At 46.1% G+C, this 14,821-nt stretch overlaps 2 protein-coding genes and 1 long non-coding RNA gene across 5 annotated transcripts; 2 read left to right on the forward strand and 1 right to left on the reverse strand.

Moving 5' to 3' along the window:
- The first annotated feature begins 1,523 nt into the window (after positions 1 to 1,523).
- LOC117852895 (uncharacterized) lies at positions 1,524 to 9,554 on the forward strand. 3 transcript variants are annotated; one of them, XM_034735187.2, is made up of 13 exons: positions 1,524 to 2,148; positions 2,267 to 2,378; positions 2,852 to 2,935; positions 3,445 to 3,561; positions 3,649 to 3,843; positions 3,932 to 4,123; positions 4,218 to 4,702; positions 4,888 to 4,987; positions 5,137 to 5,196; positions 5,274 to 5,366; positions 5,447 to 5,566; positions 5,901 to 6,184; positions 7,780 to 9,554. In XM_034735187.2, the coding sequence occupies exons 1-13, from the start codon at positions 2,066 to 2,068 to the stop codon at positions 7,865 to 7,867; spliced, it is 2,013 nt and encodes a 670-aa protein (XP_034591078.2). In that variant the 5' UTR covers positions 1,524 to 2,065; the 3' UTR covers positions 7,868 to 9,554. The 3 variants fall into 3 exon arrangements, with proteins under 3 accessions (XP_034591078.2, XP_072149409.1, XP_034591079.2); XM_072293308.1 differs by having other exon boundaries at positions 2,134 to 2,148; positions 3,426 to 3,561; XM_034735188.2 differs by lacking the exons at positions 1,524 to 2,148; positions 2,267 to 2,378 and having other exon boundaries at positions 2,516 to 2,935; positions 3,426 to 3,561.
- LOC117852896 (taxane 13-alpha-hydroxylase) lies at positions 7,633 to 9,400 on the reverse strand. Its single transcript, XM_034735190.2, has 2 exons — positions 8,449 to 9,400; positions 7,633 to 8,335 (listed from the first exon to the last, which is right to left on the reverse strand). The coding sequence occupies exons 1-2, from the start codon at positions 9,398 to 9,400 to the stop codon at positions 7,839 to 7,841; spliced, it is 1,449 nt and encodes a 482-aa protein (XP_034591081.1). The 3' UTR covers positions 7,633 to 7,838.
- Positions 9,555 to 10,934: 1,380 nt separating the features above from the next.
- On the forward strand, positions 10,935 to 14,497 carry LOC117852037 (uncharacterized). The gene is made up of 3 exons (XR_011897955.1): positions 10,935 to 12,964; positions 13,469 to 13,774; positions 13,851 to 14,497. It is a non-coding gene; the product is annotated as an uncharacterized lncRNA (long non-coding RNA).
- The last annotated feature ends 324 nt before the right edge of the window (positions 14,498 to 14,821 follow it).

Raw genomic sequence — 14,821 nt, forward strand, 5'->3', positions numbered from 1 at the left:
TCAGATTTCCACGGTTCCACCCGTGGTCCATAGGTCCATGTAACGCGCAGCCCACCTCCCAAGAAAAAGAAATTAGCAGGTCAGCCCACATGCATGCGGGTCCATGCAGCATCATACACGGGCCGCGAGGTGTTGCGCGCTTCGGCGCAAGCGCGACCCCGCACTACTTAGCTTTTTCCCTTTTTTTTTTACGGCAGATTTTGTAGCTGAACGGGCGTGGGCTTTCTGATTTTTTTTCTCTGTTGACTGATGATCAAAATGGGCCGGCCTGCTCAGCGTTGTTACCAGGCTTAAATTGTCAGCTTTCTGGTTTCCTCTGTAGTGTGGTGGATTGGATCACTCGAAGCTGCCAAACAGGCCTGCTTGCTCTTGCCAGAGCTTAACAACAGGCCTGACAAAGTGACATGTGTAAGAAGAAATGGCGAGACACATGCGGATTAGCTTTCACTTGGTTTCACGATACATCCTCTCAAAAAACTCGGTTTTATGCTTAAAGCCTAAAACATTACTGCTAGTTGAAATTGGCCCCTCCTTTGTGCCAGCTTTTTGGCAAAACATGGACGGTGGATTTGACGGCCAAAAAAAGTTGATGTCTGCTTGTCTCTGCTAAAATCCAAACATCCTTACATTGTTCAGTACCGTGACCATGATCAAATTTTTGCAAGCTTCGGTCCTTTTTACTTTTTTTTTCTCTTAAGATGACTACTGTCCAGTGAGTGAGCTTCGAACAGTGAAGGTACAGCTAACGTTTCGTTGGAAAATAAACTGAACACTGCTAATCGTTCTAAGCTCAGCTTCGTTTATGGACCACAATTAAGATTATGGATTTATGGAGGTAAATAAATGAGCATATGCAGTGGAAGTGGAGGCAGACTGGCAGAGTAACAAACTGACGACCACTGTCACTCACTCACTGACTGTCACAAAGCACGAACACGCTGGCCTTGACCTAGGAGAGCTAGAGTGGATATGGCAAAATAACAGACGGCTCAGCTTTTGATGCAGGAGACCAACGGGAGGAAGACGCAGGCGAAAGCCTGCAGCTGTCGCTGCCCACTCTGCGCAAGCTCAGCTCCGCTCCGCTCCCGGCGGAGATCCCGATCCTGGAGTGACGAGCGAGCCACCCCGGATGGCGTGGCACGGACGTCACTTACCTCGGAAGTTTCATGCGCACGACACGAGATCCGGAATCAGAGAGCCATCACGAATCACGATCTACTACTCACTTATCCTCCGATGATCTGCCGCAGCTCAGAGAGAAAGAAAAGAAAGGATCCATGGCGGTTACAGAAACTGAAAGTGAAAGCTGGAGCGGAAAGTTTCACGCGGATGCAGCATGCCGCAGCAATTCTTTTTCTTTTCTTCTAGCAAAAAGAAAAAAAAACATGGCGTCCTCTCCTCCTGACGACGTCTTCCCGGCCCACCTGGAGAGTTGAAGCGCAAGCCGCCGAAGCCTCCGGTACGGTGCTCCGGTGCTCCCCTGGCTCACCAACTCCACCCAACCCACCCGCGCCCTCTTCACTCCCCGTCCCCGGCCGGCCACTCCCCCTCTCGCTGCGCTGGGGGCCCCGCCGCCCACGCGCGAACAAGAACCGACCAACCTGAGCTACCACTCCGGGACTCCGCTGCCCCCTTTTCACGGCACGCCGTCCTGCGTCGCCAGGTCCCGGGGGCCGGCACCGCAATTATTGCCGCAGCGAAGCGACAGGTGTGGCGTCAATGGCGTGGGTCTGACCGCCACGGCCCATCGCCCCTAGCTGCTCGGTGTGGATGGAGCTAGTCATGGCGGCCATCATAGCGTAGCCACCCTTCTCCCTCGCTTGCCATCACGAGCTGCTTCTCTTCTACACTGGTTGCGGTAGCACACTGCGGAAGAAGCTCCTCCTCCTCCGCCCACGCGCGCAGTGGTGTCGTGCTGTGCTGCGCGTGCCGCGCGTACGCGCTGCGGCTCCGGCGGCGGCGGCGGAGGCCTTGTCGTTTGCGGTGTCTCCGGCCGCCTGGGCGGGCGGGTTTGTTTAGTGGCGGAGGTGTACGGCGCCGGAGTAAAGAATTGGGGGCGGGTTGGATGCTGTGCGTGCGCGCGGAGGACGCGCTGGCCGCCGCAGCAGCCGCGGCCGCGGCGTCCGACAAGATGCGCTCCGTGACCCTGTCAGCCTCTCCTCTCTCTCCGGCTCTGCTCTGTCTCTTGCAATTTGCGAGTGTGCTTCATCAGGTCTTGGAGTCTTGCTCAAAGTTGGCTCTTTTCTCTTGGTCTGCTCGTGTGCAGGGGGGGCTCGATCCAGAGGGCGGTGCGGAGGATGGCCGGCGGTGGTGGCGGGAGGAAGTCCGGCGGTTCGGCGCGCGCGGCGAGCGGCGACGCGACGGCGAGCTGCTCTGGGGTTGGTTCTTTTCTCCTTTCCTTGATGATCATTACTCTCTTCCTCAAGAATCTCTTTCGACTCCAGTACCACAATTTCTGTGCCATTTCGGTTCATCGTTCGAGGATTTTTCGCTCCAAAAATTCTGAATTCGACAGGAATGCGCCGTGTGCCCGTGTAGTCTTGTGCATCCTGTCCTGCATCGGGCAGGGTAGTAAGGCGGCATCAGCTTCAGACAAGCTGCCCTCTCGCGTTCCGTGTTCGAGGGGCCCAGATGATGAAATGTCACTTTCCCCTTCTCTATTTGCCTACTTCTTCGCTGCCCTTGTCGCATGCAGTGCAGGGGCAATGGGGCATGGATGGTTTCCCCCTGTCTCGGCTGTATCCTTAGGCTATGCTCCAATGGCGTGCTTGTTTCTTGGTTCCAAGACTGTTTCAGGTGGTGTCTGAACCCTGATGGCAGCTCTGATCTGGTGTTTGTGTTCCCTTTGCAGGATGATACCAGCACTGGCAGTGGCAAGAGGGAAGGGGCGAGAAGGTGCAGCATGCGGCAGTACCGGTCTCAGCTGGAGCAGGAAGTGAGTGCCTTTCTACTTTCTTGGTTCATAAACTCTACAATTTTGAATTTTGTAGATTGTGGTTTTAAGTTGAATGAATTTCGCTTGTTTCGAGTAGCTCTGTTCGACTGTTCCTGTTAGATGGAAGCAGTTACCGATGCCACTGGCTGCTATTGGCCGTGGGCATATCCAGTGGTTCACTGAAAAGAAAATTGCTCATGAACCTCTGATGAAATCCAGTATCTAAAATTTGTTCCCTGTAAATTTATATTAATTCAAGTTTGGTAAACTTATGTGCATTTTCTTTTGTTTTTTCATGACATGCATGTTAGACACGTCACAGGGAATGTGTACAATTTGTTCCAAGTATACTATGTTTATGCCGAAACTGATTTCGAGCAGTTCTCCGTGAATAATTTGTAGCTTCTGAGACAGGAGAAAAACTGTGCAGATTAAAAGAACAAAAGCAAATATTCCCAGATGTGATCGAGTACTAAGTGTAATACTCTAGTCCTGACATACCTGTACAGGTTAAGAAATTGCAAAGGCAACTACAAGAAGAGGTTGACTTGCATCTGGCATTGGCAGATGCCATTACTTATAACGCCGCACTGATACTAAAGTCTTCTATAAAGCTTCCAGACAAGGTGCACACTGTAGATGTTAATGTATCTATTTGTTCCTGACATTCATTATGGACCCCGTAATCTCATGATATCCTCTCCTTTTTAAAGGCACATGAGCTATTAATTAGCATAGCCTCTTTGGAGATCGCTATCACAAAGCTTGAAGAGGATCTAAATCACCTGCATTACCAGTTATGTCACGCAAGGAATGAAAGGCTACTTGCAGAGAATAACCCAGGATGCTTGCTACCTTCACCATCAGATTGCCAACCCTCCACAGCTTGCGATTTCACAGAGGAAGAAGTAAGTTATCTTCATAGTTTTAATCTAATTTTGAAGGTGCGCTTTTTTATTATGCAATTAGTCACTGTTTCCTTGTTACTTTTCTAAGCACGTATCAATGTTAAGAGATTTGGGATTCAGTGATTATCACTCAGTGGAAGAAGATGTTTCTACTGAACCTGAAGATAAACAGGATGGTGAAAAAGACACTGAAGATAGAGAGCGGGTATCTCTAAATAGGCTGCTAGAAAAGCACCAAGATGTTTCTTTAACTGGACTGTTGGAACACCGTAATGAAGAGGTCTGCAGTTACATTCTCAGTTTTACACATCTTGGTAGTTGGTACCTATGAAAATTAAGCTTTCAGTGAAGCAAAATCTTATTGTGTTCTGCAGATGCAAGAGGCATGCTCTATTGAAAAAGAAAGCAAAGAAGATCAGAAGATAGATGCACTACCATTTAGCCAATCCAATTTGAAGAAAAACAGCATGAGAGAAAATGTATGGAATAATCCAAATCAGCTATCTGAAGAGATGGTGCGCTCCATGAAAGATATCTTCCTTCATTTATCTGCATCTTCCAAGATATCACCAGAGGCGACTTTTGCTAATTCATCTTCATCAGCAGAACGTCTATCTGGTTCAACATTGACGTCTTTGTCGGATTCATCTGTAATAGCCTCAGTGTTGCGCAGTCCTTCAGTTGACTTGCACCACGATGATGGTATTACTGATGAAGTTAGAAACTTCGACCCATACAACGTTAATGGAAAGGAAGCCCGGAGAGACATTGGAAGCTATTGTTCAGTAGCTGAAGTGTCTTGGATGTATATTGGCAATGAACAACTTGAATATGCATCTGGAGCTCTGAAAAAGTTCAGGTTTCCATTTAAGCACTTGCCTTCAGCTATTAATTATTGACACAATGCATATTTGCAAAATGATCTGGTAAAAATTAGAACAACCAGAGCAACAATGAAGCAATATGATGTAAGGCATTATTACATAAGTGAGAAAAAATTACAATTAAGTGCTCGTAACTGTTTCTGGCATTCACCTTTTGCAGATTTCTTGTGGATCAACTATCCAAGGTTGACCCAACTTGTATGGACTGTGATGAACGATTAGCATTTTGGATTAACCTGTACAATGCACTGATAATGCATGTAAGTATGATAATTTTTATGCTCATTTTTAAGGATTGTCCCTAATTTATTTGTTTAGACATAGAAGATGATAATTTCTTTTGTTCCTTTTTGGCAAAAAAAAAGTATGCATCCTGTATGTTGTTCTTTGCTTACTTGAACTTTACCAGGCATATTTGGCATATGGTGTACCTGAAAATGACATCAAGCTTTTCACACTGATGCAGAAGGTTTGATTAATATCTCTTTGATTTAGTTTGCACTGGAGTTTGGGCTTATGTTTAACCAACTAGAGATAATGTTGCAGGCCTGTTACACAGTCGGTGGGCAGTCTGTCAGTGCAGCTGAAATAGAGTTTGTGATTCTGAAGATGAAAACTCCAGTGCATCGACCACAACTAGTATAACTCAGTTCCTCATTTACAGGTCCATCTATTTATTATACATATCAAATGTATCTTACTATTTTCCTCCTTTTCAGTCCTTGATGTTGGCCCTTCACAAATTTAAAACTTCAGAGAAGCTCAAAAGATATTCAATCGATAATACTGAACCCCTTATACTCTTTGCACTCTGTTGTGGGATGTTCTCTTCACCTGCGGTAAGTGAAGGAGTTATAATGAAACTCTGTTGCAGAAACAAAATTTAGTAGCATAATTTGCCATACTATGTGTTTACCATGCTAGAAGAACGGTTTTTATTTTTTTGAGACCATGCTAGAAGAAATGCTTCGCTTTAGTTTCAACTTTTCTTAGCTTTTAGTATTATATGCTTTAAAAATAACTGAGCATGGATCTATGAAGTATCATCTACTTTCAAGAAACACGAAATTCAAGTTACAGTTCTCATATTAAATTTATCATGATATTTAAACTGTATTCTTGACTTCTTGCTATGAGTTTTGGAAATAACAAGTTGATAGTTACTATCACCAGGTACGTATTTTCTCTGCTGCGAATATTCGACAGGAGCTTCAAGAATCAATAAGAGACTACATCCGAGCATCAGTTGGTATAAATGACAAAGGAGAGCTTATAGTCCCAAAGCTACTGCAGAGCTATGCCAAAGGCATTGTAGAGGACTCTCTGCTTGCCGATTGGATCTGTCGTCATCTAACACTAGAACAAGTCGCTGCAATCCAAGATACTTCATCTTCACACAAGCAGCGCCTCCTTGGAGTGCGCAGTTTTAGCGTTATCCCATTCGATTCAAGATTCCGGTACCTATTCTTGTCCGATAACATTAGATGCCAGAAATGAAACAGGCTGCATTGCTTATATGCAGAAATTAACTAGAGTGAGCATTTTGACATAGTGAAGAATGAAAAGATTAACAGTTGTACATTTTGTAAATTTTGGGGGTGATTATGATTTTTCTCTGTATGTATAGTACTAAAGTTCAGTTAAGTGCTAGTACAAAGTACAAAGTACAGATTAGCCAACTGCTATTGCATTTGTGCGACTAGTTTTAAATATAATGTTATTCGGTATATAACTGTAACATTGATTATATATACACTAGTCTATCAACTCGTGCTCCCGCACGGGCTAGGGCTAATAAATTTAAGAGCTATTGCATTAGAAAGTTATTTTAAAATTAGACTCCTAGCTACTAATTAAAATTATTTACCTAGGTCTCTCATTTATTTAATATACTACAGAATATGTGTACTTATCTTTGTTCGCTTGTGATTGATTTTTAATTAGTAGTTATTCTACACATTTTTCACTCACATTCATATCATTTTTCACTTTTTTACCATATATTGTGTTCAACATCTATCACTTCCTCTCATGCATGTATAAATGATCTACATGATGACACCCATCATGCATATATACCTTAACTTATTATTATTATATTAATAATGTCATAAATAGGTTTTTAGATATTTATGTATAATGAACATGCAAGATATACATTTGTAATCTATATACCAACAATATAAGAAATAGATAATTTAAAATCATATATTTGTGTACCTTGGGTATACTTTTAGTGATAGTTTTTTGGATTCAAATTTAAGGTACCTCATATTACTTTTAATAATGGCATATGTGGGTAATTCGTAACACACACATGTGTATATTCTTCATTCTTATTTTCTATACAAAGTGTATAAGAAATAAACAATTTAGAATTATATATTTATGTAACTTTGGGTATATTTTTAGTGAATATGATTTGGATTCAAATTTAGGGTTATCTCATGTTATTTTTAATAATGGTATATGTGGGTAATTTAGTTGCAAATTTAAGAGGTGACTTAATATTACTTTTTCATAATGTTAGTGATGCACAATTTTAGACGCAAATCTAAGATATTATTTTAATTTTTTTTAGAATAAGCATAAGTTGGTAATTTAGGTGAAGATTAGGGGTTACTTTAATTTGTTTGTATAATGGAAGAGGTGGGTAATTTAGATGAAGATGAGGGGTTAATTTAGTTTATTTTGTATAGTGGTAGAGGTGGGTAATTTAGATATAAATTTTGGGGTTACTTTAGGTTATTTTTATAATGGTATAGGTGGGTAATTTTGTTAAAAAAATATAATAAATCCAGATGCTTGGATGATTAGCCTACCGCAAGATGTTTTTTTAGATAATTTCTAGGATTTAGTGTCCGTTTTTATGTGGCTTCACGTGGAGGCTTCAAAAGAGCAATGGTAAGATAAGACGGTGCAGGTTACCGACTTAATTAGTTAATTACTGCCAAGCAACACAAAATTATGCTAGAAATTCACAGCCAGTAATCCTGCATGTACATCAATCCAACTGAACTACAGCTGCTACTGAATACTGAACTTTCTCAAGGTGTGTGGTGCTTCTGCGCGCACGGATTTCTCGAGCTGAAACTGGATGCAATCTAGCATTCATTTCTGAATCGGCTCGATGTCGATGAGCAGGCCCTGAGACGGGTACGGCAGCGGGAACCTGGAGAAGTTGCGGTCGCAGCCGGCGGCGAGCTTCCACCTGAAGCGCGTCACGATGTAGTGCACGGTCACCAGCGTCTCCACCCTGGCGAACTCGTTCCCGGGGCAGACGCGCGCGCCGCCGCCGAACGGCACGAAGGCGAAGGGCGGCACCGCCGCCGCTGGGCTCTCGAACCGCGCCGGCTCGAACCTGCCGGGCTCCGGGAAGATGGCCGGGTCCCACTGCGTCATGTTGGCCGCGTGGATCACCTGCCAGCCTTTGGGTATGAGGTAGCCGCCGTACTCGACGTCGGCGACCGTCTTCCTCATCATGCTGAACACCGGAGGGACCATCCGCAGCGTCTCCATCGCCGCCGCCCAGGTGTACCTCATCCTGGTCAGGTCCTCCCACGACAGAGCCTCACCGGGCGCCTTGCTCCGCGCGATCTCTTCTTGCTCTGATCAAATAAGTTCCAAATTTCCACCGTCCATGGATTAGGAAAAGCCACCAGGATGAATGTTATTGATGGAGGCTAGCTTATGATCAAAGGCTGCGAGAATAATCATATACCCTGGACAACTTTTTCATAGGTGTCTTTGTCGAACTCGAGCTGCCGGATGAGGAAGGTGAGGAGGGCGGCGGTGGTGTCGTGCGCGGCGACCATGAGGAACATGACGTTGTCGATGATCTCCTCGTCGTGCAGGCCCTCCGCGAGCATGAGCGTGACCACGTCGTCGGACGGCGAGCTCTCCCCGCGATCCAGCCTGGCCCTCCTCTCCTGGATGACCCCGGCGACGGCGCGCCGCCCGCGCCGGCTCGCGGCGAGGCAGCGGCTGTAGCTGGTGAAGGGCAGGTTGACCGGGACCGCCCAGATGCCCCTCAGCAGCTGCTGGAACTCCGTCCACAGCTCCCGCCGGACGGCGGCGTCCCTCCCCAGGCCGAAGATGGTGGTGCTCATGACGTCGAAGGTCAGCAGCTTCATCGACGGCATCACGGCCACGGCGCCGCGGCCACGCCACTCCGCGTCGAGGTGGCGCCGGACCTCGCCGTCCATGCCGGCGACGTACCTCTTGACGGCGTCCACCCTGAGGAACTGCACCATCATGGCCCTGACGCGGCGGTGCTCGTCGCCGACCACGTCCCGGATCGTCCTGCGGCCGACCATCCGGGCGAGGGACTCGGGGGTCTTGGCGGTCACCGCGGCACTGGAGAAGATGAACTTGTTGGCGGCGGAGCCGACGAGGAAGGCCGTCGGGAAGCCGAAGAGGGACAGACGCGACACGGGGCCGTACGCGGCCACGCAGCGCCGGAGCCAGTCGTCGGCGGTGTTGGCGCGGAGGGCGCGAACCAGGCTTAGCGTCTGCCCGATGAAAGGTAGACTGAACGAACCGGGAGGCAGCGGGGGCTGTGTCTTCTTGCCGCCGGCGCTGGCAGAGAGGAGGCGGAGCAGTACTAGTGGGAGCGATGCAACAACGGCGAGGATGGCGACTGCAGCCGCCAACATCGCCGGAGTAGCATCCATTGCTTCGATCAAGATATTTGCACTAGTTTTTCCTTACTGTCTGTGCTGCAAAGGTCCAGATTTTCAGTAGTGGCTGCAAAAGTCCACCCCAACTTTTCATCATTTGATTGTTGGAATTGATGGAGGAATAATTTAAGATTGTTTCTGGGTGATACCTTGTTGCTGAAAGTTGGAAACCATTGGAGTACGGACAAGATGAATCAGTCAGCAACTAGACAATTTTCCCTAATTCATGTATTGGCAGTCGTCTGACTGAGAACGACATAAAGGTCAACAAGAATACACGACGATCTAAACTTTAGGAGGGTCACATCGGATGTTCGGACGGTAATTAGAAGGACTAAACATGAGCTATTATAAAACTAACTGCAGAACCCCTATACTAATTCGTGAGACGAATCTATTAAGGCTAATTAATCCATCATTAGCAAATAGTTACTGTAGCACCACATTGTCAAATCATGGACTAATTAGGCTTAATAGATTCGTCTTGCGAATTAGACTCCATCTGTGCAATTAGTTTTGTAATTAGATTATATTTAATACTTCTAATTAGTATCTAAACATCCGATGTGACATGTCCTAAACTTTAGGACACCACATCCAAACATGCCCGAAAAATAGTCAAGACAACCTCTAGATAGGCAAGCTGCTGGAAATGGCAGTGAAGTGTTCCTTTCACTAGACTGTTGCTAGATGGGAGTATGGGACACCGAAATGGAGGGGCGCCTATTACAGACTTCTTGGAAAAAAAAACAATAGAGCATAATCTAATATCAGCATGATGCGTGCTCTATTTAAGAAAGATGTGTGCTCTATTTTAAAAAAAACAAATGCAGATGCAAAATATGTGCTCTATTTAAGAAAAAGAAAAGGTGAAGGGTCGGAAAATCAGTAGACAAGCACTACTGTTATCCAATATAGTTTGAAGAAAGCAGCATGGGTGCGAATGAGATATGCACTCTCGGAAGGTTTCGAATTTCGATGAAACTTCAACAAAATTTCATGAATTTTGGTAATTTTGATGGTGATCAAAAGAAAAGCCTGAAATTACTATTACACCTATGCATGTGTTTTATTGTGAATATATTACTCTAGACTCATATTTTTATTGTTTGTGTTGCATATTCTCCAACGTAATAGATGTATAGCCATGATACATGCTAATCATTTGTTTACATATAAAGACTTTAAAAAATCATATGTTTTGGTCAAGACTCAAAAAAAAATTCGCCGAAATTTCGTGAAATTCGGTGGTGAATGAAAAAAGTCCACTACATATTTTACATGCGGCTTATGCTTCATCTGTAGTCTGCACCTTGCAGCTCACGAGGTGACGCATTTGTCAAACAACATTTTGCTGAAGTAGATGATCAGATGATGGCACACATTACTAGCCATGATAAGAATAGCACCCACAAACCATGCACAACCACTTCACAAACATATACTGATTCATGATCATGAACCATGCAACATGTGTTTCCTACTTTCGTTAGTTCCAATTGCAAGTACAGCAGGTGACCAGGCACATCTGAAAAAAAAAACCTTTACAACTAACAACTCAAACCATGTTTGCTTACTTATATGGAACCAAGGCACTAATATAGTATCCTTCCTGTATGTTCCTATGTTTTTCCTTCCAACCAAATGTGATGGACCTGTTTAACTATGATACAGAGGGACGTTTAACTACGTTCCTGTATGTTCTTGATGGTGTGTGAGCTCCCTGACGGCTTGCTGTAAGTGAACTTCACCCAAGAGTGAGCGTCGCCCCTCGAGTGCAGCGCTGGTGGAAGATGCTGATGGGCCTTGCCAAGCATGACTCCCACAGTCCCACCACAACCGAGTAGCCGAAAGTTTCTCGACAGAAAATGGTGCCAAGCTCCCCCACCAGGCCACCACCGCCGACTCCTCGGTTCTCACTGTCACAGCAGTCCTCTCCGGTGCCCAGCCATTACCAGTCACCGCCACGGCACCACCACCTCCCGGAGTCCGAAGCCCCATCCGTTCGCTGCCTCCGCGCCGCCCCATCTGCCGCCTGCCTGCGGCCTCCAATTCCAATCCGTCCTCACCACCGGTGGTCCGGTCATCTCCTCTGCTCCCACTACGCTCCCTCCCTGCTGTTCCCCTACCCGATCTTCCAGATTTGGCCTGCAGAAGTATGTAGATGATTCTGCTAGCAAGGCATGTGGATTCTTGCCGTCTTTTTCTTTCATTTCCTTCCAGTTGCAGGTGGAAAATATGGTTATATATTTCTAAAAGGTTCGTTAGTCCTTTTACTGCTTTTTTTAATCAGATTTGGATCTATTGCTAGGCTATAAGTCAGATTTCCCCCCTATTCTTCCCTCTGAGTTTCTAGCTATATTTGTTCTTGGGCATAACATTTTAGTCAGAATTTAGCCCTTCTCATCCAAACACCTAAGCTAAAATGGAGGGGCTAAATTTTAGCTCCCATAATCCATTAGCCCCTCAAGGGGTGGTAAAATGGACTAGAGGGGCTAAAAGTGATCCCCTCGTCCATTTTTCCACCCGGTACCTCTCGCACCCCTTCTCTCTCCTCCCACTCCCGCACGCGCGCCGCCATCTTCTTCTCCCACTCCCGTTCCTCATCCACTCCCGTCTGGATCTCGCACCTCCGCCGCTCCCTTCCCTCACCGCGCCCCCTCCGCTAACGCGCCTCTGCCGCTCCCTTCCCTCACCGCGCCCCCTCCGCCGACGGGCCTCCGCCGTCCTCTCCCTTCCACTAACCGTCGCCCTCCTTTTCTTCCCCACCCCGCCGCCTTCCTTGCGTCGCCACCCCGCCTCCGTCCATCCCTCCCCACCACGCGCGGCGGCGGCGTCCCCACCCCACGCCGCTCCAGATCTAGAGACCCCACTCGCGCGTGGTCATGGACGGCCACAGCGACGACCCCTTCTCGCAGCCGGATCCGCCCTTCCCCTCCGGCGCCTTCGACCTTTTCTCGCAGGCGGATTCGTACCAAGGGCCACGATCCGGGATGCAGACCTTGGATCTGAACTCGCAGGTCGACGAGTTCCCCGCCTTCACCTCGTACGCCGACATCCTCCGGGGTGACGACGGCGGAGTTGCTCGAGGGGGCGGTGCTCACACCCTCAGGCTTCGCGTGCCCCGCAATGGCGGCGGAGGCAGCAGAGGAGGAGGCGGCACGAGAGGTGGCGGCGCAGGGGGGAGCAAGGTTCGTGGCACGGGGGGGGAGCAGAGGATGCGGCGCTTCTTTATCTTTCGTATACTTATAATAATTGTTATTATTGTAGTTTACTTTTTTATTTGGAGAGTTTCTGCAGGGGAGAAGCAAAGGTGGCGGCGCAATCCGTGGCGGCGGCAGTGGTTGTAGCAGAGGTGGTGGGCACGCGACTAGGAACCTGTTCATTGGATCCGCGTCTGATGGTGGTGCCGGTGGCGGTGGACGCGGCGGTGGACGTGCCGGTGGGCGTCGTCGACGTGGAGCCAGTGTTGATGAGGAAGGTTTCTTGTACGCTGACGAAGGAAATGCTCCAGATGTTGCTGATGGCGTCGAAGTGATCTTTCCTAGCTCTTCTAAGGTACTGCTCTAAACTTGAACTGCAGCTTATATGTGTACGCAATTATGCTGTGTTGATACTTGAATTGATGGTAGTCAATGTCCTGATTGCTGTGTTGATGCTTCAAATGATGGTAGGCAATGTTCTGATTGGTGATTGTTGTAGTAATCTAGACATGTTGATTGCTGTGTTGATGCTTCAAATGATGATACTCATGCTTCATTTGATTGCTGATTCTTCTAGTAATTCAGCAGTACCATCATTTGTATGAGTAGCTAAGCTATGTAAGAGTAGCTAGATTAATATGTATGAGTACCATCATTGGCAGCAGTGCTTCATTGGCATATGAATATGTTCATGTGCTTCATTGGCACAAGGATATGTATGAGTAATCCAGCAGTGCTTCATTGGCAGCAGTACCATCATTTGTATGAGTACCATATGAATATGTTCATGTCCTGATGCTAGTAAGAGTAGCTAAGCTATTTTGTATGACATTTTTATATCCTTGTGTGTATGCACTAGATTAAAGGTGACAAGGCATCTTGGTCAGAACCAAATACACTTTTGTTCTGTAATTTGTGCGTTGAGCAAATTAGAGAAGGGAATTGTCACAAAGCTACCATGTCCGCAAGAGGTTACAAAACAGTTGCAGAAAAATATTTCTTAGCAACTGGATTGAAACATGAAAGGAGGCAGTTCAGGAATAGGCTACATGGATTGAAAACATTGTACACTTTCTGGAGAGGCTTGCAGACAGAAAGTGTCTTGGGCAGGGCTTCAAATGGTACTGTCGCAACTCCAGATTGGTAGTGGTATAAAAATATAAAGGTAAGTACCATTTCAGTGTTATGTAACCTCCTGTCTTATGAAGTTTTGTAACCTCAACATTGTATTTGTTTTGCAGGGTTCCAAATCAGAATGTAAAAAATTCAAATATGGTGTTCCAGAGTATATTGATCAGCTAGAGGAGATATTCCATGAGGTTGTAGTAGATGGGTCTACCTCCTTCATACCTGGAGCAGAAGATGAAGAAGAGGAAGAAGGAGATGAAGAACCTGGAGAAGAAAATGAAGAACTTCCTGGAGAACAGGGGTTCCCTTTTGATTGTGATGACAACCCAATTAGTCCTAATAGCAGGAAGAGGGTTAGTAGTACTAGCACTAGGTCCACTGCCACAAGTCTTGGAAAGAAGTCCAAGAGTCCTATGATTCAGGTTATGGACAAGATGTTGACTAAATGGGTTGAATCTAGGCATCACAAGATGTTGAAGAAGAAGGTGAACGAGAAAGCTACCAAGGAGATGAAGGAAAGAGCAGAGTTGAAGAAGTGTCAAGAATTGGCCTTAGAATGTGGTGCTGCTCCTGATAGTGTTGAGTACTATGCTTGTCTGACCATTTTTAAAGATGGACTGCACAGAGAGTTCTTCTACAATATCCCAAGTCCTGAAGCTAGGCTGGTTTTCTTAAAGAGATGGTGCGAGGAACACAAGATGTATTAGTTTAGGGCCTGTTGATCATTATTGGAGATGTCATAATGTTAGCTTTATAATGAACTGAGTTGTTTGCTACTTTGCTACTAAGAACTGTTTGAATAAAATGAATAGTGTGTTGCTGTCTTAGTGATTGATATGTGCTAACCTGATGCTCTAACAGTACTAACCTTTGCATTGTTTATGATTTAGGATGCTAATTCTTCAACTAAGTTTTCAAGTGATGATGAGGATAATCATACTATGGAAGATTTATCTAGTGAAGATGAAACTATGGAGTTCATAATGCACTGTCGTAAGAGGAATCGGGAGTTCGCCAATATGATGTTAATGGTCGGTATGTACTATGAATCTTACATACACAAAGCTCCAAGGAGGGTTGCAAC

The sequence above is a fragment of the Setaria viridis genome, chromosome 4 (genome assembly GCF_005286985.2).
Source record: "Setaria viridis chromosome 4, Setaria_viridis_v4.0, whole genome shotgun sequence".
NCBI classification, from domain to species: Eukaryota; Viridiplantae; Streptophyta; class Magnoliopsida; order Poales; family Poaceae; genus Setaria; species Setaria viridis.

Coding starts and splice junctions, on each gene's coding strand:
- LOC117852895 (XM_034735187.2), top strand. CDS start 2,066: ATGCTGTGCGTGCGCGCGGAGGACGCGCTGGCCGCCGCAGCAGCCGCG. Junction 2,936..3,444: donor GGTCTCAGCTGGAGCAGGAA/GTGAGTGCCTTT, acceptor ATACCTGTACAG/GTTAAGAAATTGCAAAGGCA. Junction 6,185..7,779: donor CCATTCGATTCAAGATTCCG/GTACCTATTCTT, acceptor AACTTTCTCAAG/GTGTGTGGTGCTTCTGCGCG.
- LOC117852896 (XM_034735190.2), bottom strand. CDS start 9,400: ATGGATGCTACTCCGGCGATGTTGGCGGCTGCAGTCGCCATCCTCGCC. Junction 8,336..8,448: donor CTATGAAAAAGTTGTCCAGG/GTATATGATTAT, acceptor TTATTTGATCAG/AGCAAGAAGAGATCGCGCGG.